The sequence below is a fragment of the Myzus persicae genome, unplaced genomic scaffold, assembly GCF_001856785.1.
Source record: "Myzus persicae strain clone G006 unplaced genomic scaffold, MPER_G0061.0, whole genome shotgun sequence".
NCBI lineage: Eukaryota > Metazoa > Arthropoda > Insecta > Hemiptera > Aphididae > Myzus > Myzus persicae.
In genome coordinates, this window is record NW_019101113.1 from 354,786 (window position 1) to 381,887 (window position 27,102).

The 27,102-nt window shown below is 29.8% G+C and overlaps 1 protein-coding gene across 2 annotated transcripts; it reads left to right on the top strand.

Annotated features, from left to right (window-relative positions):
• Positions 1-1,940: 1,940 nt before the first annotated feature.
• Positions 1,941-24,672, top strand: LOC111027758 (protein MCM10 homolog). 2 transcript variants are annotated; one of them, XM_022306173.1, is made up of 6 exons: positions 1,941-2,151; positions 21,051-21,638; positions 21,747-22,124; positions 22,190-22,330; positions 23,229-23,488; positions 23,567-24,672. In XM_022306173.1, exons 2-6 carry the CDS (start codon positions 21,524-21,526, stop codon positions 24,551-24,553), a joined length of 1,881 nt encoding a protein of 626 aa, XP_022161865.1. In that variant the 5' UTR covers positions 1,941-2,151; positions 21,051-21,523; the 3' UTR covers positions 24,554-24,672. The 2 variants fall into 2 exon arrangements, with proteins under 2 accessions (XP_022161865.1, XP_022161866.1); XM_022306174.1 differs by lacking the exon at positions 1,941-2,151 and adding an exon at positions 19,375-19,475.
• The last annotated feature ends 2,430 nt before the right edge of the window (positions 24,673-27,102 follow it).

Here is a 27,102-nt window from a genome sequence, read left to right on the forward strand (position 1 = left end):
TTCCCTGTGCAGAACATACATAGTTTTCCGCTCGATATTTCATCATCATTTCACCGCATAATCGCCCACGGTCGTTATACACACTCTACCCGTCAGTTAACAGTACTGCACAGGGAAGTCATTACAGTTTGAGGTGAAAACTCCGCCTTGAAACCGAAGTAATCATAAAAGCGAGTGAACGTCACGCGGTGGAATAATATCATGTGAGCCGTAAAGTGGGTGGGTAGAGTGTATGTAACGACCGTGGATGTTTAAGCGTTGAAATGATAGTGAGATATCGAGCTAAAAATGTTGTATGTTCTGCGCTGCAAAAAATCATGTCTTTTGGTTTTTTCCGCGGACGCAAAATTGATTCAATGCAGAGATTCCTCTTTGGACTCATTTTGATTGGCCTGTAATACAAAAATGTCCGTGTAGAACACACTATATATTACTATTTCAGACATATCATATCTTTATTTTTTGAATAAATAAATAAAAAAAGGTAATCAAATGTACAGGGAAGATTGATAAAATATGTTTATCATTACAGCTAATTGAATATACATTAATAAGACATTCGAGTGCTTTGCTTTAAAATGTCATTTATACATTGTTTGCATTTTATACGTCGGTCAGAGTAATTATGATTTATAATAAATATTAATAATACGAAAAATTGTTTTAATGTACTTCAAAAATTAACCAACAATTTGCAGTATAGTGAGTAGTGACTGCTGCACGCTGCTTCGTATTATAAATCGCTCAACTTTCCGATACCTCTCAACAAATTAAATATATGTAATCACTCGTTCAATTATTAAAACGTAGGTCCCTGATACGACTTCTTACGCTAATAAATACACCATTCGTTGTAAACAGCCTACATAGTGATTTAATTAAGTATCTACGTTAATTTATTCGAAAACTTTTAACTTTTTATAAATATTATTATTACATAACTATATAATGTCGTTTTAAAACCAAATTTAAAATAAAACGAATATGTATCGCTATTTTTATTTATATTTGTTACATTTTTGATTTTTTTATAATCCAAATCAGAATACTTTTCTTAAGTTTTTGATACATACAATTTAAAAATAAACAACCTTATAGATACTTGAAACTAAAAATGCAAAAAGCATTGTACCTACATTGTAAAAAATATTTTTTAAATGTTTGAGCTATTAATTTACATATGAACATACTAGGTACTACGCTTACTACAGTAACATATTTTTGTCATTATTAGGTATTATTATTGTTTTTTTTGTCGAAAAACCGGTAAAATTAATTCTAGGTTCCTCATAAGTTGGTATAATAGCAATTTGAAAAGAACAAAGATGCAATATAATATGCACGATTTTTTTTATAACCATTTGAAGTTAAAATGTTGACAAAATTCGTCTGTTCGAAACTTTTACGTATATCATTATATTTTATACATACAATGACATTTTAGTACTTTTACTTTCAGTATCAAAAATAATAAAACCTTAAAAGTTAAAAATCATAATGATGATAATTGGTGACATCGATTATGTAAAAAACAGATTTTCAAAAAAATTAAAACTTTTTGAAATATTGAGTGTAATCACTTAAATGGATAATCGCTCGTAAAATATGTTAATTTTCATTGCATTATTCTATTCAACTCGTATAGGGTCGTTGAACACGAGACTGAACGAATCGGAAGTAAAATAATATAGTATTAAAATTTGTATATGTGTACGTTTAACAATTTTTTCAGCGTCAGAAGACTTATTAACTTCCAACGTCTGAGAAAACATTATTTATTTAATTTAAATTAACTTTTACATTCATTTTAATTCATATCTGATGGGATATTTTTCGTAGAGAATATCATAATATATAATAATATGCAACGCGCTGCAGTGTCACGTTGATGGAAACGAATGTTCTTTCCAGCGGGTAATATTTTTCTTCTCTTTTTATAGCCATTGGTATTATGGAAATATTCTTGGAGCCCCGAACAGCCGTGTAGTGGTGGAAAGAAATGAAGCGCAAACGGCACGAAATTGACATGAGTGGTAGTGCGTTGGGCGGGCGGGTGAGCGTCAGTCGCAGGCGGAACGACGGAGGCGCTTGCACGTCGTGGTCTCCTTGGAAACGTTAACCGAAGCCATTTTCGGGCCAATAACTATACATGTAAGTTTTCTTTCTTCCCTCTCCTCAAATTTATGAATGTGTATATATATAAAAAAAAAACATGACGAGGGGGCGCAAAAAAAAAAACGTAATAACTCAAGTTTCAGTTCAATAAGCTAAAAGCGTTTGTTGCTGTTGCTATTGCTGCAGCCACTGTTTCGTAGAAATTTTTTCCGCAAAACCCGACATACCGCGTCGGTGGCGTAGTGCTTTTAACTGGATTAAACAATTTTAGAATTCTGTGGTTGAGAGCCCCATACCCGTCTTACAATAACACTTAGATATTGTTACCTATACATATCATACGTATTAATAATAATATATATATTATTATGTATAGTCCCCAGCTGTCCTAGCTTCAACCCCGCTGCAGTTGTATAATGTATATATAAACAAAAGTACTACTGTTTCGTAGTATTATAATTTACAACTTTCAAGTATGATAATGATATAATATATATATTATATATATGTATTAAATTACGAATAAAATATTATCGTTAATTATTATTATTATTTTTTTATTTTTTAAAAAGACTTTTATCACACAAGAGTAGCAGTAGCGCTACGTATGTTCGTATATAAATATTGTTTGTCGTTTTAAAGTATTGCTGTTTCAAGTGTTTCAACTTTAAATTTACTTGTAACTACTTTTAACATAATCGCATCACTATTATAATCAAATCATAAAAGACGTTGATACACTAATAAACTATTAACGCACATTATTTTGACTGTACTATTAAAATCAGTTTTTGATGAAAAATAGTATTTTATATGGTTTTTGAAATTATGTTTAATATTATATAATTGTTGTTGTTAATTTGTCTTTATTTATTTATCTCGTAATAATATTATTTTCAGTAAAATATTTTAAAAATAATAACATAAGGTTCGTTGTTAAACAATTGTAAATAAAAGCAAATAATATAAACAGTGGTGATTATAATTATCTTTTACGAAGAAAATCGTTGGCACTATAGAACCATGGTGGAAACGCTTATACAGAGGGTGAAAACTTGCTTAACAAAAATACGAGACAGTGCTTAATCCGTTCATCATTAGGGTAGGTTTCATTAATAAACTTACGAAGAGAAAGAAAAAAAGAAATAAAGTAATAAAAAAAAAGTAATTGAGAATAAGGGACCAACGATACTTGTCACGGGGATGCAGAGTGGGGAGTGAATAACCTCAATTTATTTCTGGGTAAAATAATAATTAACGAACCGAGCAACCAGACGAGTTTTATTATTTTTTTCATCAGTTCATTTAAAGTTTTAAAAGTGTTTTTTTACGTCGGGGAATCCACCGTTTAGCGACAAACATTTGGGAAAGGCTCATTTTCATATTTTTATCAACCTGTTGGACATTTATTTTTAAATCTTTGACCACACCGATAACTAGCTCTTCTTTTTTGTGCATTATGGGTGTAAAATATTTATATTAACAGTTTTTAGATTCTGGGCGGAGCTATAAATGTATTTACTTTACAGTTTTAAATGATTTATTTGTTTTTCCTCACCGTCATCACCTTTTGGGGCAGTAAAGATGTTTTGATTTTCTACTTTAGCATCTATTCTGGTAGGAAAGTGAATTTAATTAAGTACTTTAAGAGGGAGTTATAATCAAAAGTAAACATTTTTCAGTAGTTTTCAAAAGAGTAAAGTAAAACCAAAAAAAAATTAAGAAAAATCGGGTTTTTATCAAAATTGATTTTGTTTATTTAGATCTAAATTAGGAAAAACACTGTTTTTTATAGATATTTTAAGTTAAAATTTGTACGAAATTAGATATTCAAACAAACAATAAAAATCGTAGCTATTTCGTTGTAATTTAAAAATAAAATTCATTGGTACTTGAAACTTTAAAAGTTACTATATTTATAGACACTTTTCATATGCAATTTTTTCAAGAATTGATTCGACTTACTGTATTACTAATAACGTCCAATAGTAAAATAAATTTCTTTAATAATATAAAAATATCATAAATTATAAGAATATAGGTTGCCTCGCTGACAAAACGTCTTCGCTGATAATCGTTTTTCTTAGGTATCTGGTGTACAAATACAATGATGTTACATAATTAAATACAAATTTAACACATCCGTTACAGTTACCCACCCACGTGACAACTAACCTATAATGTACCATTCATTAAGACAGAAAAAAAAATAATTTAAGAAAATATTTGTGAAAATGAACATGGGATATTTCTCATAAAATGATAACAAAAATGCTGCCATTAATATATAGGTACACATATTATTTCTACATATTTATTTTATAAAAACAAAATATTTTTAGTAAAATGTTGTTATTTTTTTATTACTAAGAAAGGAATTTAAGTCATAAACTTGTTATTTAATTATAAACTGTAGGTATGTAAATAATTTCGATTACTTTGCTAATTTTTAAATAAAAATAATACTGGCTCTCAAGTCCTTACTATATAAAATAGAATAATATACATAACTTCTCAGCTGGTTATCGATTATTATTATATTTACGACAATGTTCTATTCACTGCAGGACCTTGGAACTAAGGCAGGAAAATACTAATATTATTTAGGTACCTCTATACATAAATCTAGGTGCATTCGAAATATTATATTAGCTTTTGAAAAGCGTGGCAAGGGTTTCAAAGTGCTTATGATATACATATGCCTATTATTATATATGTTACGAGCAATGTAAACCGCAAATTTTTTTTTTAACTCACTAATATTATTTTTTATTATTATTATATATTATAATCATTAACTATTTATAGTATTGATTTTTTTTTAAGACAATCATTATTAACTTTATTCGTGCACCATAATATTACAAATATTTTGATGGAATAACAAAAAAAAATTAACAAGTATTATCATTTTATTTTTAAAATAAATTATAATTTTATTATTACCTATTTATTTGAACAAGATTTAGAAGCATAGCACTTGGAATTACATAGCCTATATGCTTTTCTACATTTGGTTTTTAAATAGGCAGTACGATAAGTAACAAAAATAGATTTATACACAGTGTTTCAAAAAATTCATAGTATTATATTATGATACATAAATAAAATTAATAATGATTGTTTTAAAAAAAATCAATACTATAAATAGGTAATAATAATAAAAAATAATATTAGTTGGTTAAAAAAAATTTGTAGCTTACATTACCCGGACAGGGCCACATTGCCCAGTATTCCACATTCCCTGTAACATATATACTAAAATATTATACCAAATAAAAATATTATTATATTCTGAAAAAATTACAAAAAGAAAATATATACCAAGAACGTTTACGAAATTCATTCCTCACTCTATCTCAACGCCACCGCTGATCTAATACATCACGATCACGCTTAAAGTGTATAAATAATATATTAAATAATAAATATAGCCAAAAAAAATATATATGTATATATAAATGTATAGGCCTGAGTTAAACACCAAAAAACCGCCTATCCAGCCCTTCTCGCCAAACCACAGTTAGGATAGTGTACGGGGGTAGATTTAAAACGGTCGGCGATAATAATATAACCACCGCGTACAATGCTTTCGATTTTTTATCTTTCCCTCCGTCTGCATCTCATTTTGAATGCATGCCCTGCGTCGTTATATATACGACCATCGCATCTCGTCTTGCATTTCGTTCGCGTATAATAAATAAATATATAAAATATATATACGGGCGCTGGCGTTATTGCGAAAAAACCAATTTCACTCAGTTTAATGGAAATATTTATGAGATCTACCGGGGCACCACCATTAGGGACGGGAAAAGTGCGACGGCTATTGAGAGGGTAGGGGAGGTAGGTACTGTTGTGATGGTAGGAAGGGGTGTCGGGGGGATGGGGAGATGCGTGTGGCGTGTTTCGGCCCGGCATGCTGAGGGTGGGTGTGTGTAGGTTGAGACGACTTGGAGCGAATAGTGTGCAGGTCGGAATATACCGTACCTATATAGGCTATAATACCATTACAACTGATGTATATTATATAATAAACATGTATATATACACCCACACTCCACAGTGCTCCTTCTATACTGAACGTAATTTTGCGATCAGGTGGATAAGTCGTGGCGGACGGGGACGTGTGCAGGCGTTGTTGGTTCTCCGAAATGAGAATTAATGGCACAAAGAACTAAAGAAGTTGGGAATCGACCAGAGATAGGAAAATTACGATGGCGAATGAAAGCAGCGTGGTAGTGGCTGCTGTGGTAGCGGGAAAGAGTGTTTTGCGCCTATGTAAAAGCTTTTATTTTCGGAGATTGTATAAAAATTTATCAGCACAACTTTCAAACGAACCAATATACATAGGCACACAGAGCTATTTGAGTTACTTTAGGGATACAGTCAATTGATGGAATGAAATTGTTCGCCTGCAATTTCATAGAATTAATAATTGAGTAAATATGTCGTCAGATAAATTGGTCTCCTATGGTTGGTCGTCAGATCAAAATAATGAGATGTAAAATTGTCGAGCTTAATGTAACTAAAATGTTTCTATTCTTATTACTATTAATAATAATAATATGTGTCAAAATAATATCGTTTGGTAAATTAATCGTAATTAATAATTAATAACAACAGAAACTTAAAATTAAATTAGCCAATACCCATTGTGATAATTATTTCCACACGATACCATACGGCATAAACTCTGATCGCAATATCGTTGTTGAAATGGTTGCAAAGTATAAAGTATAAGGTAAGTTACCTAACTATATACTTGCGTCCCAAAAAAAGTGCATCTCAAACAATGAAAGGTAATACATTTAGACCTTAGCCGCTCCCTTGATACGCCACTGATAGATAACTGTTGCCTATAAGACTATAATATATACTTACTAATTGTATGTAAATATTATTTTTATTATTTATTAAATATTATATTGAATTAAAAACTGTTCAGTTTTTCATAGAAAGATTTTATTAATTTAAGATTCTGAGCAGAGCGATGTTGGTTTTCCACGGTTTTTTTTCTTATCCTTAGAGACTTGAAAATTCCATCAAATTCCTATTTATATAATAACTTTCTAAACATGATATAATTTTCAAAATAGTTTTGTTATTTTTGTGTTAACACTAAAATGTGTACATTACTTTCGGTTAGAAACTCTTACAATTTCTTTTTTTTTTAAGGCTTAGAACCCCAAATTGTTTAAACTTTGCTGAGTTTCTTATTTGTATATATTTGCCCATCCGTAAATTAAAGATTAAGATACACAGAAAAGTTTAATTTTAATACAAAAAAATAAAAATATTTATATAATATTAAATAACTTTATAACATCGCAGATAATCTTTGAGACATAATAAATAACCAATGATAATATAATATAAAGATATATCAAACTCGTTAATGTAAACAAACTAAGAAAGTTTTGAGTTTTGATTGTGTTTTAAATTTAAGAATTAAAAATAAAAAAAGTGTGTGGATTGAACGTTTTAAAACGTACAAAATAATAACACTTTAAAAAGCTTAAATACTTTTTAACAGTGGCATTTAGTTTTTTTATTTAAGCCTAAATATAACTCCTTTCAATATTATACAATTATTTAAACGATAGTACGATAGCCGTTAGTTTTGTAATTTGTATTTGTTTAAATAATTTACATGACATTTTAATGTATTTTTTTTTATGCGTTTTTATCTAGTAAATAATACAATTAATTTCTGACTCTATAATCTAAATATGTTGAACGATTTCGAATCTAGTAAAATTTTATAAAATATATTTTAGTTTTAGCTTTTCTCATTATATTCAAATTAATATTGCGTGTATTGTTATGCTATATTATGGGTCGCATCCATGTATTTAATAAATAATAAATAAAAATAAAAATAGTCATAAGGATATAGTGTATTCAATTAGGCTAAGTACTTTATTTGAGGCAGTCAGTTGCAAAAGAAATTATTTTTCTAGTATGAATATAAAAAAGTGAAATATCTCCAATCGAGTTTATACCTACGTGGCTACGTGTACAATAATTAATGTAGTTATGACTAAAAAATATAGTTAGCGATTACTGATTATTATAATTTTCGACGGTGGCTTAAAATGTTTTAAAATATAATTAGGTGTATGAAACAAATCAGGTTTACGTTTACTAAATGCTCTTCTCCCGTTAAGAACACGATATTAAAATTAAGAATTACGATATTGGAACTATTGGATAGTGCATATGTGATATTAGTAATTGGTCACAAATACATTTGTTTCGGAGATTTCTGGGTACAATAATATGAATAAAACGACGATTCGGGGTACCTCGAATGTTTGGATAGGGATTAAGTCGTTCAGATACGGCTAAACGACTTCATATCGCAGGGATAGAATTTATGTCACCACGAAGTAGGTATAGTAATAATAATAATAATAATAATAATATAACAAATGTGAGCAGTGCCTACATAAAAGTAACCTATACAGGTATATACCAGGGTAGCCCACCGATATTTCCCGTTTTCCTGCGCCAATACTGAATCAAAAAAACTAAGGCGGTGGCAGTGGATGAGCGCACCAAGAAACCAAGCGAAATGGATTGGCGTGGCCTACCGAGATAAGCGAAAGACGATTCTCGTCGTCGAGTGGTTGAGTAAGAGCGCTCGCGCGTGGTATAATGCTGGAAAAACATGATTTTATGATACGTTTGTAATGTATATCAATAGTGTAAATATTACATGTTAAGAAACGGGGAAAAAAAGAGTACGAAGAAAAAAATACTGTTTATAATGTTTATATATGTGTGCATAATGTATATAATAATATATGTATATTCCATGTCCCGTGCCGTCTCTCACTCCTTCTCTCTCTCTCATTCTGTATAGTTGCTCCTTTGTAACGACTGGCCGCGAGATGAGATGAGGGTGAGAGCGGGTAACCGAGAAAAAAAAAAGCCCGAAAGCCCCGCTACAATATTATATATACACGCATCGTATATGGCATCCCACTGCGCAGGCGTGGCTCCGAGGACGTTGAGATATACAGAGAGACACAGTGAGAAAGACAGAAGGGAAAACACATGGAGTAGGTGGGAGCAGTGGCAACGGGAGAACGACCTATAACGATAAGAAAACCCCGGGAAAACTTCACATTTGCATTAGCCGACGGTCGTATATTTTTTCCTCTATATTTTTCTTTTTTTTTTTTCTTCTACCCTCTCGTCGTCCTTCTGTGGGACACTCCGTCGCCTCCGCCCCCACACACACCACGTGTACACTCGCACACCCTTTATATATACACACTGCGTGCATCCTCCCTCGAGTTCACTCACACACATATACACAATCGTATATGTACTATACACACACACGCACACACACACACACACTCGAGCTCCCGAATAACGCGATGACGACATTGACTCCGCCGCCGCCGCCGCCGCCACCACCACCACCACCACCAACATCAACCCCGCACAACCCTCGCGGTCTCGCCGGGCCAGCCATATTTTGCAGTTCTTTCTCGGTTTTTCTCCGTCTCTCTCTATCTCTCTCACGCACACTTTTCTCTTCCTTTCTCTTTTTCTTTTTTTTCTCTCTCCCTCCTCACGCCCGACGTATGTCGTGTAAACTTGTATAATGTATATAATGTACACCGTATATATGCACACTGCATAGGTATATCGTATATTCGAATATGTATACATTTATATACATAATACGCACACGCACCCGCACGAGCTTTTTTTTCCCCTCGTGTGTTCGCATTATCGATCAAACCTCCACCGTCGACGCCACCGATGCCGAGGACCCCACACGCGTGGTCCGCCTTTTTTCCCCCCAAACAATGGCAAACCGCGCCGTTGGGTGTATATATATGTGTGTGTGTGTGTGTGTGTGTGTGTGTGTGTGTGTGTGTGTGTGTGTGTGTGTGTGTGTGTGTGTGTGTGTGTGTGTGTGTCTGTGTGTGTGTGTGTGTCTGTGGGTATTAGATATATATAAACTACGCGGGGCCGACTGGGAGATTTTTTTTATCGACGAAAACGGTTTACGCGTTCCCTGCTCCGGTAACCACCGCTGACGGGTTTTTCCGTATCGATAAGCGCTGGTTTCTGCCGCCCCCAACCCTTCCCTTACCTCCGAAGGGGAATCGTCCAAATATTGTATGGGTAGTATTTACCTACTATATACCATAACAATATTTTCAAAGCCGTAGTTTGTCGATTGTATACTATAATACATAATATTTTCCATATTAAGACAGAATTATAATGTGATTCATTTAATAAACATAATTTTCCCACCAACCATTTAATGTTATATGTTGATGTGTGGTTTGTTGTTTTACTTATTGTATCTATGCATTTACAGAATGGTCTCAAAAAAAATGTTTTTAAAGAAAACATCATAATTTGACCCTATACCTATATAGTATATTATAATATTCCTAGTGAATTCTTAATAAAACTTTTCCTTTGATTCTCTGTTATGCAGATTATGGTGAACATAATTGGTTTAATATCATATTATTTTTCATCAGTCGTACAGCACATATGCGTTGCTGTCTTGAATACTATTATTTATATTATACGATTATCGTGTGAAGATGCTTTATAATTTATACTATGATACAGCTGTAACTACGTGTGTTATTGCATTGCCTATAAAAATAATTGTAGAAAATAACTCATAAGTACCCAGTGCGCTGATTACTGATTAGTTCTGCAGCAGTGTATAATAACAATGCGTATAAGACGGTGTATTGGGGAAAATAGGGAGAACTCAGTGTAACCATTAAGATTAAACTAAACAATTATAATTATTACAAATTTTGTTTTTGTGAAACGGTGTTTCTGATAGGTGTATACAAATAGTCAAAAAACGATAAGAATTATTGTTTTTTTACATAAAAAAATTGATCTATTTGCATCTGTTAGACGGTGTATAATAATAATATATTATTAGGTATACGACATCATGTATATAGAAATAAACATGAACTACGGGATACATACTAGACTAGGCTTAGCCGCACAGGTATAATATTCACATTAATTACCAATTATATTTTTCACAGCTTTATAACATATTAAAGACGTAAGGTAGGTACCTATAATATAAAGGACTTTGTAATTATGATTATAGGTGTAATATTATACATTTTAACAATGCTGCCACTTTATTAGGTATAAATAAGAGACAAATTAGTTCAATTTTTTGATAATCCTTGGCTTTCTTTTTACATTTTAGCTACCGATTATACAAATGTATACTAATACACACAAATATAATATCTAATCACAATTTCGGTAGAAACATTCAATTTAATTTGTACCTATCTACTCATCGAATGTACCTACATTTTTTGCATGTTAACTCTGGCACAAACCTCTTTCTTACAAAAAAAAATGCAGAGTTTTCACTATAATATTATATACTAATACTTGAAAAAAATATCTTATGAAAAATCTCCATACAATTTATTCTTTGCACAAACAGAATACAACTTATTTAAGATTTTTTCGGTCTTAATATTTTCTAAACATATAGTACCTATATGAAATTATTTCTATCGTTTTACAATAAACAAAATATTCAAAATTAACATGATTTAAAAATATTTCCAATGTTATTATACTTATTATGCTAAATATATTTTGTTCATACAACACTTTTATACGGCTAAGTAATAATTAGGGATTATAAACAAATGTGTAGATTCATTATATTTGATTGATATAGGTAGGATCTTGTCTTGAGGAATTCGTGTGTCCTGTGGGAGTTCTATTCCTTCAAAAGTGAATGGATCTAAAATATGTTTTGAATAGGAATACCAATTTTAATAAATATAATTATTATAGAACTCTCAGAAGGTTCACTTTTGATGAATTGATGAATATCCAAAATGATCCGTCCAAATGTTCCTTAAGTTATTATTTCAAAAAGTTTTGGCCTTTTTTTAAACATTATTTTTTCATAATTCTATGTGAGGCAATAATTTTGATGAAAAAAAAATTGTTACAGTTGTCATTGATATAATTTTTGATGTTTTTACTTTTTGAAAAACAACATTCTATAACATCTCCATATAGGTATCTTTTAATTTCATATTTCGAAATCGAATATTATTTGAAGTACTTCAATTTTCAATACATAAAAATCGAATTACGAGTAGTTAATTAAATAAGAATTTAGTATTTATGACAGAAAGTAGAGTGGCACTGGCACAGAAGTACAGCACAAAATGTTATCATATTATAAACTTTAAATACTAATAATTTATAACTGATAAATAGCTAATATTATCCATAGACCACAATACAGCGTACTTATGTACAGGTGCTATTAATGCTTTCATTTATTTAATAAAGATACGTTGAATAATATGTAAAATATATTCATAAAATAAAATGTGTATAATAATTGCATGTTTTGTAAAATTGAGTATAAAAAAATTGTTCAAAATAAAATTCTGTAATGATTTTTTTAGTTCAAATTTTTATAAGATTTTACTCGGGCAATGAAAAAAATAAGATTGATTTCATATATAGGTAAGTAAATAAAACTAATAATTAGTTTTATTTATTTAGACACATCATTTGATACAATATATCACTAATAGCTGGTGGCTTTACTAAGCATATTATTTTAACAGATATTTATTATACTATATTGAAATGTAAATCAACCATCAAGGCAATCAAATAAAAGGTCAGACATAACCTAACCACAGTACCTTACCAAACCTGGTATATTGTACATCATGTGTCCGTCAATTTGATTGATCAGAATAGTGCATGCCTGTGTAGGTTGTAGGTGCCTATATATGATAATTATAAGTATATAGAGTAATACATCTATAATACCTATAGAGTTGGTATATACGTAGGTATTGGGTATGTTGATTACATTTTCATCAAACAAAAGATTTTTTAGATTAATTTTGAAAAAAAAGGTTATTATAATAAATAATAATTTATTTATTGTATTTGGATAACTGTATATACCTACATGTATACGTATAATAATATTTTATATTTATTGTTTACATGCGTGTGTTTCTTGGTGCGTGTACAGAATTTCCCTTTCCGGTTTGATATTTACTTTATAATATAATAAATCAAATGGTGTTCGTATAATATAACGTGTATTCTTTGAAACATCCTGTTCGGAGTTTGAAAGGTGCAGTAGCAGATTTTATTTTATAGCAAGTAAAATCCGGTTTAATTGAAAGGATTCGTTAATTCTGGACGCGAAAAAAATTGTTTGAAAAAAACTCCTATCATATATTCATATTATTATAATATTGATCCCATGCACTGCACTGTACCTACATAATATTGTATATTTGTATACAGAAAAAAAAATTCAACTCCGAAAAAAAAACCCACACCGCCGCGGTGCAGGCAGAGAATCTGCAAGCAGCTGAATCATAATTTTTTTTTTCGCCCAAACTGATCTATGTGTACACGGACGGGTGTGTGGGAAACAAAAAAAAAATTATTATAAACAATGCACAAATTTGAATTGGACGATGAGTTCTTTTAGCTCCCCACGCCACGCCAGTTGTTCTCTCGCTGGTGAATGGGACAGTTCGTTCTCGCGTCCCGACTGTAACGTAGGTACCACATATTATGTATATACGATCGAAAAAAAAATAATAAACGATATTTTTTTATTCTTATACGGCTCCGTGTGTGTATATATATGTAAAATAGCTGAGCACTTTATGTTGTCAACGGTCCTACAGATAAATAATACGCGAGACGTCGAGGTCTGTATACATAGTGACGAGGACTGAGGAGGATAGGGTGGGGAACAATAGGTTTACCGTACATACACTATACCTACATAGTGCGTATTATTATACATGTATATATAGCGTGTAATGTGCAGTATTATATTATTATTTATTATAATATTATTGTAAAATGCGCAACAGGGACAGAGGAAAAAGATTGTATTTGAAAAAAACTCATTACAGCCGTGCAACACAATGCTGGTTTAAGTACACCGTATCCGTATATCCATTAAACCAAATTAGAAAACAAATCTTGATTCATCAACGGTCTAAATATTGTTTCGGTGTTAGCGTGTAAGATGTACATAATTTGCTCACCAAATCACATATCGTTTCAGCGTAATATGCACTCTCACGGTAACCGTTTTGAGTCTCAACGAAACACGTGCAACAATGAGATGGTAGTACGTCATAATGACTTTTTTTCTTTCAAAAATTAATTATTGTCTGCTGAGATTAAATGATTTTTTTACCACATGTTTGGCAGTGTAGGTATTGAAGCAAATGTGAGGATTACTCAGCAACACAGAAATCAAGCATAAAGATGATTATATATCGGTACCTATATAATTAGTGTAGATATAAATGTCGTATTTATATTTTATATACCTATCTATTGAATACTTAATATAAATTAGAAGGTATTTGTAGTGACTATTAAACCAATGTGATTATAAATATGATTCCTAAATTATATTATTTTAATTGAAGTTACGCACGGATCCATCAGCATAGGCGCAAAATGGCGACGTGGGGCTCTGAGCCTATAGAGAAATCCTTAGTCCCTCTTTAGAAGTTAGAGCCCAAATATGTTTTAGTCAATGCGTTATGCAACATAAACTAAAATGTGTTTTTGCATTTTTTCCTGTAATATGTGGTTATGTGGTCAACTGAATTTTTTTTTGAAAGAGTGTGTCAAAATGGATCATATTATATTATATTTGGGCTGACGTAACAGTTTATTAATTCCTTGCAGTAAATATAAGTACTTGCCTAGTTTGTATTAATTTTTGAAAATCAATTTTGCTTTTTGGTATAACTCAAAAAAAATAACCGTAGACACTTTATATTACCACCAATTATTTAAAAGGCCATTCCCCCTACAATGATAACGTTTTAAAAATATTTCTGCTCTTTTTAAACTATTATGTAAGCACATTAGAAATTTCTGATTCTTTTTTAGTATTTTATAAATTATTGTCGATAACAAGATGCTTCATAAGTTGTTCTTAGTGTAATTAAATAAACAAGTTGAGTGTAAATCCATAATCATTTTTTGTGAATGTCTGAAGTTCATTATTGTTTGGACATTGGAAATTAACCCGTCAATACTATTTCTCCTCACTTGATTTTTAATATTTTGTTGTAATTTAACAACGCATGGATAACCATAGGTAGGTACTTTACATGTTCACCAAATGTTTATTTTACCATTTTTTATACATAATACAATTTTCAATCAAAATTGTTAAGAGTTTAATTAAGAAATTTTAAATTTTAATACAAGGTCTTTTAATAATTTGTTATGACGGAAATTTAAAAATTATTAAGAACAAATAGGCTCAATTTTTTAAGTATTAAAAGTTTACATTTTGAAAAATTCGTCAAAATCAACAAAATTAGCGAATAATTTTGAAGTTAAAAATGTACAATATGTTCAAATTTTGTGGCTAAGGATTGGCAATTTAATACATAGTTTCTCATAAGTAGTTCATACTGTAACCAAAGAATCTAAATATATATAAACACAGTGTTTTTTATAGTCATTTTAAATAAAATTGAAAACATCCAATACTCACTGGATTACAGCTGTGGCCTGTCAACCACACGACACCTAAAGTACAGCAAATCGTAGTTTATGGTACAACTTTCCCACCTTTGTTTAATTTATTCTCTATACCTATAAAGGAATATTGGGTACCTACTATCTACATTCTACATAATGTTGAATATCCAATTGACCCAATGTGAATTAATCTTATTAAATTGTATTAATCTATAACTATAATATGGCAATGTAGGCTACGTCTCATTAGTATAAAATAAAAAATATGAAAAATACTAAAATTGATTAATTAACCATTATTTGTTTACTGATTGGTCAATGTCTGAATGACTGAATATAATATGATGCACTTATAGATAATCGGCAGAAGTTAAACAAATAATGTTTAATGGAATTAAATCGTATTTACTAAATATATATTATACTATGACTGACTATAATGATTCAATTGTGTACCTATAATAGCTAATGATAATTACAAACAAATTATCGTATAATAATAATAGTAATAATAATAATATGTTTTTATTGCAACAAAATAAAATTTGATTTGAAATGTATAAAACGAAATTTAAAATAGTTTCAAGCCCATCCAAAAAACAGAAAACTGAACTGTATAATGTCACAGGTGGGGTGAATCCGAGGAACATTAAACAATAACAATAATAATAATAATAATAATAAATTATTATTATAGGTACTTCCAGGTGAATTTAGTGAAATTACCGTTTAATAAATAAATACCTAGATGATCTATCTGTCTATTTTTATAATTAAATTTAAATCCAACTCAAATTAAATTACAAAGCCTTTAGCTTTTAATTACAAATTATAAAAAGGAGTTTTATAAAATATGTTAAATTAAAAACCTTCACATAAACAATTACATTAAGCATTTATACAAAATATTATTATTCAAAGTAAAATAAAACGCCGTATTATTTTTTATTTGTACCGACATTTTCTGCACCTTATTATAACACTTCAATTTTTGAATCCACATAACATGTCAAACAGTTTGAACTCACATCTACCTACTAATTTTATGCGAGGTCAACTGTTTAAAGTTTTCTTATTAATTTAAAAAACAACCATAATAAATACGATAGTATGAATACATCACATCACGAATATAATATTTACTATATTATACCATATATTACTCTTTATAGATGCAGTTGTAGTACAATTTTTCAACCGAAATGGAAGACAATAAAACAGAAAACTCAACAATAATTACCTATTGTAAGGTTGAAAAAGGTAAAAAATATTATTATAGCAGTACCTACTCTTTGACATGTTAAGTGATGCCTATTATTTTCTTAAATAATAAATGAAAATAAAATAAATTGTTCTATTTTCAACAAAGTAATGCACTTACCTATATAGGAGTTGTACACTGGTTGCCCAGTATACTGTATAGGTACTCACTCCCTGCCCAACTCAACAAACTATACTCATTTAAATACTCAATAAAAATGCGTTATTCAACATTTCAAAAATTAGCATAATATTTAGCTTTGAAAATTGAACACCCCAGACACTTAAGAAAAGCAAAACCAAATATTGTAATTTGTTTATATTAAGCTTAATTGGTCGTCGTACCAGCAGGTGTTGTATCGTACTGTTGACTGTTGTCTCTGCTTTTTACACGAGTAACATAACAAATCTACACACTGGATTTTTACTATAGCTAAAGCTAATAGTTAATACTAGAGATAAAGTACAGGTTAATATTGTAGCAAATTTACGTATAATTGAGTTTGAGAAGAATATGAACTGTTTACTCGAGCTATGAGTTTTTTTCATATTTTTATTTTATTATGGTTTATAAGTACCATAATATTTTTAAATTTTAAATTCATGTAATTAATTTTGAAAAGAAATATATGACAAAGAACTATTTGCTCGAGCACAGACTACATTCTCTCCTACAAATTCAATAATCTGTCAATGTTTGATCTTAAATTAACTTTAAATGAGCTATAGAAAGAATTCGATTCACAGATTTCCACGTTACCTATGTTATGTTTTGTATAAGACAGAATAACAACCCAATACGCGGGTACGACAAAGAAACAAAGTAAACAAAAAATTATTATATGAGTAATAATATTATAATGAAAGCGATTAGTAACTTTCTATTTCCGTAAAAATATAAAATGTATTAATAAACTAATAAATTAACAAGGACAACACGGTGAGACACCCTATACCTATAATAACGAAAATAAATATTAGATAATAAGCACAAATCTTATAGTACTACGTTTGCCATTAAAGTAGGTATAATAGGTATTAAGGTCTAAAATAATATTATGTACCTATTATGAAACGCAAGCTTATTATTTTTTTATTTGTATTTCAATTATTTAGATAGAATAATCACGTGTGATATCAAAAATGAATACATATATGATATTACTCTACACAGGTACATTTAAAAAGTCCAATAATTATTAAAATGTGCTGCACGTGGAAAATAATATGCGGGGATAATTAAATATTATTCCTACCTGAGTGTCCACCTATTAACCTATAATATCGCAGTCCGAGACGACGAGACTACCAGAGTGATCAAGATTACCAATATAATCATTAAATTATATATAAATGTATAATGAAACACAGATTTTAAATTGAAAACTGATACCTACTTGTTAAAAATATGTAAATAACCATGTAGATTATATTATATGTACCTATATTATCATAAACCTCTACTGATATATTATTATGATCTATCATGCATAAAACAAATTATTTACCAATTGTTATTACTTATTAGTTAAAAATGATTTTAAATTTCATGAAATAATAGATAATATACAAAAAGAGCTACTAATAAGATATTGCACTTACACTTATAGGAAGAGTTGTTCAATGTTTAAAGAATCAATTCTGAGCTGAACTAGGCTTATTCAAAATGTTAAGGCCCCCTGCTCTTCATTGTGCGGTATAAAATATCTAATATATCTATATGCGATTTATTAACATAACAAATTCACCAAACTTCTAAACAATACATTTTTTTCTTTTTTTTAGAACCTATCAACAACTTGATTATTAACTTGATGCCTTGATGTGAAATATTTTAACAATTAATACAATTTTAAGGTTCATCTGCAAAACATATATGTATCATATTATATAATTTTAATTATAGCCTTAAAAGTACCTCTTCAAATATTCAATATTTATATAATATAATTGACATAAATGGACATCGATAAAAAATTAGGACTATTTCGGGTATCATTCATATTAATTTCAATGGGGAAATCTGTTATTTTTGTACGGATATACACAGGGTATTATTATTTATTATTATACACATTGGTACGTATAGGCGGGTATACGCCGTAAACCCGTCGGCCGATTTTCGATTTTCGGCGTATACCCAATGTAAATGATCATTATACATTTATACGGGTATACACTCCTAAAATAACTAGAAAACTTATTAAAAACTTTATTTAATAAAAATAAAACTTATTTAATAGTTCATAGGGAAAAATTGTTATGATGTATTAATGAATTAATATCTGATGACTATTAAAGATAGTACTGTATACGCTGTGTAATGCATTTTAAGTTTGCATTTTGGTAACCATTGATGCTATTAAGTGTTAATCAGGCATGGGCCATTTGAATAATTTATTATTTATAGATTTATTGTCATTGCAATAATGGGTATTTTCCCTCTGGAATTTTGCCGTACGAGTTTACGGTTTATCGTAATATCGTTTGACAATAAGGACCGACTGCTCACTGTTGATGGTTGTGTAAAAGTAAGTTTTATATTTTCTAAAATTTAAGTATTGAACTTTTAAGAGACTACAAGTGTGTAAAATGACTAAAATGTATAACCCGTAGGTACAGTGTATCTTGACCACTAGTGTTCGTTTTAATTTTGAAATTCTTTATTACTTATTACTTACTCCTAAGTCCTAATTTACTTACATTTTGAAAACTGAATGGTCAATATTTTGTGGTAACATCATTGGCAATAGCTTGCAATAATTACACGCATGTAGTTTGTTAATGTTTAAAGATTTATATTATTTGAATTAAGATAAGTTCCAATAAACGAAAGGAATCAAAAATCACCCCAAAAATAACAATTTTTTTTTGCTCCATACCTAAGAAAACAAAGACGAATACTACGAAAGTAACCTAACCTACAAAAGTAACGAGTACTTCAAAAAATAAAAATGTGAGATATAAAAAATTAACAATATTATGCTCAGTTAAATCCTTGTTAAATCTATTTGGCTTTTGGTACCAATGTATCATATGGCTTACTAAATTCTAATTCGAATAAATGTAGTAGGTATAATGTTATCTATTATACATTTTAATGAAAAAAAAACATATAATATAACTATGTAAGTAATAGCCAATAGGTTAATAGGTAATATAATAATATCATCTATAATATTATTTTATTCACTATTCAATTTAGCCGTATGCCCGTATACTCTACCTATAGGTAATATTATTATGTATGGTAAATAATAATATAAATATTTAATACATATTGTAAGTTAAGGTTTCTTTTATCATAATGAAATATTTGATGATAAAAAGATTTAAATACTGAAGTTAGTTTTTCGGAGCGTAGCGATAAAATTTTTTTTAGGGTACATACAAATTTTATCAGTGCGTATACCCTTAAATAAATTTACCAATACACTGGGCACTGGTTATATATAAATGAGTGAAATGACTATACGTCTATGCGTAACAATTACCTACCTATCTAAGTATTGTCTGGTTAGGATTATAATATTGTATGTACCTACCTAACTACATGTGGTTTGAGATTTCGTCTGAGGAGCATCATATTTTAATGTCAGTTATTCGCCATTATTCAACAGATTTATCGTCTCAAAAGGTCGACTTGGCAATCTAGTAGGTGGTACCTACCTAACCTAACCTGCCTATATAGGAATTACATAATTTAAAATTATCCTACCTACCCCGCTCTAAAGTATAACCTATGATCTATTCGAATCGTTTACGAAACCACTTAAATGTTAGGAAAAGCGTCGTCAGCGACTCGAGCTGTCTGGTCACTTGATCTTCGAATTATATAAACAGAAGGTACCTACATTTTAATTATTACTTTATTGGTCATTTATTTATTTCACTACCTACCTAAGAACAGGCAAAATATAGGGTTTTAATGAATTTTTCGTGCAATATTAGCGTATCAATTTTGATTGGAACTGGTTTACTTGTTAAATAATACATATTATTATTATAACTGTATGTTTTTTCAGCTGTTTACTCGTGTCTGCTGAGGCCGCGGACGTAGTGTTTCTGATCACTAAGAATAACGTGTTTTGTGTTTCTTGTTTTAGCGGTTTTGTATTGTTCTGTGATTAACAATCGGTGGTGACCTTAACGAGCCAGACGCCAGAGGCTAAACACAGTAACGATTTGAACGCCCCACCGCCAAAACTCTCAGCTAGATGGAGCCACTGTCACTATATTATCATAGAATCATTCGATCTACTATCAACGTTGCGTTTGGCGCCAAAATTGCACAAAGTAGCTGATACACGAATGCGTACGTATCATCGAAAATCAAATTCTGTAAAATAATAAAACGATCATATACAATAATATGTTTTGGTATTATCGATAAACGGTAGTAATAATTAGTTTATTCATTGTTCCACGATAGTTGGTATATTAACAAAATATTAGTTATCATATGAAGTTAAGTAAATAGGTGATGCGCATGTTTTTACGATTTTTTACTGACGTCTGACACAGCAGCTGCAGCTAACGTTGTACTGCTTACTTCGATTTGAAAAGTGGTCTGCGTGCGATGTCCGGCGATATGAACTCCAACGACGATGATCTAAAAGCTTTGGCTCTGTTCTTGGAGGCTGAAGTTGATGGTGATCCGAGAACTGCAGAAAAAATCATAGAACCCAAAGAGGGTAAGTGCATTACATCCTATCGATTAGTTTAGGTACCTATTCTCAACGGTATCGGGTTACTATAGTAATATGTTGTTTTTAATCACTCGTTCCGTTCTGTTTTTGTAGATGTTATAAAGGACAACACTGACAACGGTAGTCTACTGCCTGAAAATTCTGGAAAAGCAAATGGAACATTTAGTGACTTTTTCAAATCAATGAAGTCGAAAATCGTTGATTTGGATGAAGAGGTAGTTAAATGTGAACCAAAGAAGAAGTCAATACCCAAAATACCGAAATTTGGTTTTGATCCCTTAGCAGACCCTGTGTTTGGTTTACGTATAATCAATCCGTTGTTGTCATCTCAGACAATTCAAGACAGAATGATTGGTAAAGTGCCGGTGCCTGTTGGCCGAGTGAAAACACATCTGAAGTCTGCAGACGATTCTGATTGGGTTGTAGCCGGCGTTTTGGTAAACAAATCTCTCCCAAAGACTTCACAAAAAGGTATTTACTACCTTACTTATGGTTTGATTTTTACAATTTTTACTTAAATACTCTTATATTTGTAGGTTCTACTTTTAGCATATGGAAAATAAGTGACTTAAAACCAGGTTTAATGAGCACTGTTACAATATTTTTATTTGGCCGCTCACATGCTGACTTGTGGAAAACAGACATAGGATCTGTAGTTGGAATACTAAATCCAAAAGGTGAGACAATATTGACTAATGATTTTTATAACTAATCATTGACTCAAATGCAAATTATGTTTTACTCTACAATTGATAAATCATATCTTTATGTTAAATGCGTCAGGTATTCCATTTTGTTGTTTTGATTATAATTTAGTGTTTCATGTTGTAAGTTCTTAATAATTAATTTATTTAAATTGATACTCAATAAACTAAATTCTTTTTAACAAGAGAACTCAAAACCCCTTGCTAATATTCCGTAAAGAGGGGTCTACTGTAGTATGTAAAAAGTGGGTAATAAGATACTAATTGAATCATTGCAGTATCTATTTCAACCAAGTATACCTGGTTAGTAAGACTTAGAAGTTGAGTATTATTTTATATCCTTTCGATTTATTGTATACCAAGTTAAAAAATCTATTCTATACAATGGCGTGTAAAATCCAAAATTTTAAATGCATATTTTGATGTATTTAGTAGGTTTCAGAAAAAATGTGCCCTTTCAAATTGTATGCCTTAAGTATTTAATTTTTGTATAGAATTACACAAATATTGAAAATATACTTTTATTAATACTATTTAGTACTTAGATATTGATAATATGTTTTCAGTTCAACAATTAACATTGCAACCAATTTTCCACAGTCCACACATTAGATCTTTCTTTTAAATATTAAATTTATTTAACAAATCAATTTTAAATAAAATACCTAATTTACTAACAATACAGCAATTTTAATGAATAAAATAGTTAGAAATTAGAATTAATAAAATATTTTAAAGATTTTGAATAAAATTGTTTGCATGTTTAAGAAACTTCAGATTTTTTTGGGTATATTTTGTATATTTTAGGTCCTATAACTTTCGAGTATTATCAATTAATTGTAATATATTATTATTTTATTTCCTTAAATAGAAATGGATGGTAAAGACAAGAAGGATGAAATAGCATTATCCATTAATAGTGGTGATCAAGTGATGTTGTGGGGTAAATCCAAAGATTATGGAACTTGTAAAGGAACTAAGAAAAATGGAGACAAGTGTGATATGTTTGTTAACATTAGTAACTGTGATGTTTGTACATATCATGTAAAACGAGAATATATCAAGCATTGTAGCCAAAGAGCAAATATTGGAAATTCTAGACCAACAGCAGCCCACAGCTTACGAGATAAAGTTTGTTGTTTTACTTGATATTTAAAATGTATTGGTTTTATTCATTGTTTGTGATTATTATTATTGTTATTATGATAGGTATTGGGCAAAAATGAGGTGTTTTATGGTGGTCAAAGTTTTGTGTCTACTAAATCTAATCATTCAAAATTAATGAAAGAAGACCAAGTGAAGCTTCAACGATTGAAATCTACCAAAACGCCTACATTAGGCCCAATTGAAACTCTTACCACCGCACCTCGTGCTACTATTGCTAATCGTCGAGCTACTGCTATTAAAGACTTTGTTAATGATTTAAAAACCAATGAAATTAGTGGTTCAGGAAAAAAGAATATTGATCATAAAGAAATTCCAAAAATGTGTACATTCAAAGACATATTAGGTAGCTCATCAAACCTTAAAAATTTTGGATCCATGCGCTCAAAATGTGCCAAAGCTAATGCATTGAATTTTATTAAATCAAATGGGACAATCCAAAAAGAGAATCCCCATTTATTTGAAAAAAGTAAAGGTGGTAAAAAAAGAAAATTGCCCGAAGATATTGTTTTAGATTTAGGCATAGAAAAAAAAGCTGCTGTTGAAGAAAAAGTTTCATCAAGATTTTTGGAACTTATGAAAGCTACTTCTCAGAACCAAGACCTTATTGATACAGCTCAGCAAGAAGCTGAAGACAAATATTTTGATCAGATGGATAAAAAGGAAAAAATGGAATACAAAATGATGAATACGTACAAGGTGCCTTGCAAAGCTGTACGTTGTATGGTGTGCAAATATACTTGGTTTTCAGCATCCGAATGGTGTAAAACTGAAAAACATGCATTGCGTGTAATGGATGCTACTAAAAGATTTTTCAAATGCAATGATTGCAACTCAAGAATCGCTTGTTTGACAATGTTCCCTATGATTTCGTGCAAAAATTGCAATGGTTCCAAATGGGAACGAGCACCGATGATGGGTCACAAAAAGGTTGATGAAGTCCATTTGAGTATTCGTGGAGATGAACAAACATTCTTGAGCTCTATGCAACCAAAACTTAGTATGGGCTTAATGGTAGCAGAAGAAGATTGATTTGTGATCATTTGCTTCACATTTTCTTTGTAAATATATTTGTACTTAATGTAATTAATAATTAATTGTTTGGTAGTTACTAGAATTTTAATATTAAAAACTAACCAATTTTATATAAACCAAAGTATTATTTGTATGATATATTGGCATACTAGTAATATTGTTTTTATCTTTGGAACTTTAAATGTCTGTATTAATTTTAAAGCCTTTTCTTTATTAATTTCTCATCTTCAATAAATTTAATTAATTGTTAAGACTTAACTAATTTTTATCTCTGTATTTTAGTTTAAGAGTGTCTGAGAAGGTGATAATCAAATTATATTATTAATTAGATTATTATCATGCAATATACACAAAACTATTAACCGTGTGTAAAATAACTATAATTTGTGATACCATTTGTTATATGCAGATTTTGAAACAAATAACTGATTTTTAATTGTTTTAATTGCAGTTAAAATATTTGTAATTATATTAATTTTAAAAATGAAAAACCTTACTAGCTGTTTTTCATATTAATTGTACTTTTTAACAAAATCTGATATTATACCTATGATTTTTAATTTTATAAGTCGCTTTATTGTCTATATCTAATTATCAACTCATGTTCATTTTTGATATTAGATTTAGGTTTTATAATTCTTAAAATTATTAGTCAACAGCAGATACTTTTTATTTTCCATCTTTTAAAATTGTCTTGTAGAACAAATGCTCTAATATCAACTTCAATAGAGATTTTTGGTAACAAATTTTATTTAGTTGGTACTTTTGGGAGCCTCCCTGGTTATAGTTGAAAGTTCCATAAATGTATATACTAATAAATATGTACTGTGTTATAGATCTGTGGAAAATTCTCAGTACTTTTTGAAATAATCTCGGAAAAAAAATATTTATTCAAATTTAAATATTATCGTTGAAATAATTATTGTTTGGTTACCAAATAGTAAGACTGTATTAAATTTTTTTTCTTGCCAAATCAGAAAGTTTGAAAATTAAATGAATAAGTTGCAACTACTGGTCTCAAAAACAAGTTGACCGTAAATCAACATTAATTTTTTACGAGCGTTTAAAGTTACATTTTATGTCGAAATTTCCGTTTTTCCGTAATTTCTTTTTATGTTTTCGAATTATTAAAAAACGTACTCGGAAAAAAAATGACTTGATATATGGTAAATATATACTATTAAAATTGATAAATATTAATGATATGATTACATATATTTGTCATACAATCACGGCGTTGTAGATAGGCTATTTAAGTTACACCCAGATATACACTGCAGTGATAAATTCCACTACCCAATATTGTGAAATTACCCAAAGATTCCTCGTCGTATTTAAATTTAAACAATTAAGTGTCCATGTTTTCATATGCCTATAGAATTTTGACGTCATGGCTAATGACTAATTAAATCAAGTATCACCGACACTATTGGGTTGTGGCTTCTAAACATGCGTGTTTCATTTTATTGTTTCCGTCACATATTATTATCCTTTTGGTGCTAAAAAGTGCGGACTGTAACCTGCAGGTCTCTAAACTATCTTAATGTCAACAAAACAAAAAAATACTAATTAATAATAAATCGAAAACGACTTCCGACGCGAAACAGAAAACGTCAACCGCTTTGAGCGTAATATTTCGCAATATTATATTCGTTTATTATAATGAATAGGGTTAGGGACTCATAGGAGTTCGCATATTTTTCAATAATCGTGTTCTAAACATAGCAAGTGATATAAAAATGTGTTTCGTTCAGAAGTTTAAAGTAATCGTTTTTATTTTGCATATTCAGCGATTTTTTCCCCATAAGAGCATATTTTGTTATATTTCTATTTTACGAGCATTTTTCACATATCTTATTAAAATTAAAACAATACTCGGCAGGAAATAATATTTTATACATACGCAGGTACTATACCACATTTAATATGAATTTGCTAGAAATTGGAAAAAGTAGATAAAAATAAATATAAATTATAATCTATATATACCGTGTGTGCGTACTATGTTTTCCCAATTATTTGTGTGTCGTTCGTGTCGGTCGATAAGGAATACGCCAAAACCGGTCAGTTGATGACAATTCGTCTATTCGTTCGTATCGTCTTGCGCCACTGTAGTTTGTTCGGATAGTTTTTTTTTTGAAAATTAAATTAAAAATGCCTAAAGTAAAAACAAATACATGTAGTCGCCTACAGTCATTTGTTTCGGGTAGTTTTGTTTTTTATAATTGATAAATCAGTACTATTTTGTAAACTTTGTGAAGTTAAATTTAATGCCTCAAAAATGTTTTACCGTGTTACAACATCATAAAACCTAAAAACATATCAGGTCAGTTAACCGCATCGATAAGCCAAAAAAGAGTCAACAACTTCTTGAATTTAATCTGCCAACTGAAAAATGTCAGTTAAACAAAGATTTATGTGAAGCTATGTTATTTGCTACCTAATATTCCTTTATGCAAATTAGAAAACATACAATGTAGAGCATTTTTACGAGAGTACACTGGAAAAGAAATCCCAAAGGAAGCTACTCTTCGTAAAGGTTACGT

Bases quoted from the DNA above. Each gene is read 5' to 3' on its own strand.
- LOC111027758 (XM_022306173.1), top strand. From the start codon at position 21,524: ATGTCCGGCGATATGAACTCCAACGACGATGATCTAAAAGCTTTGGCT. The intron at 22,331-23,228 runs GTGAGACAATAT...TTCCTTAAATAG, and splicing joins TGGAATACTAAATCCAAAAG to AAATGGATGGTAAAGACAAG. The intron at 23,489-23,566 runs GTTTGTTGTTTT...TTATTATGATAG, and splicing joins CCCACAGCTTACGAGATAAA to GTATTGGGCAAAAATGAGGT.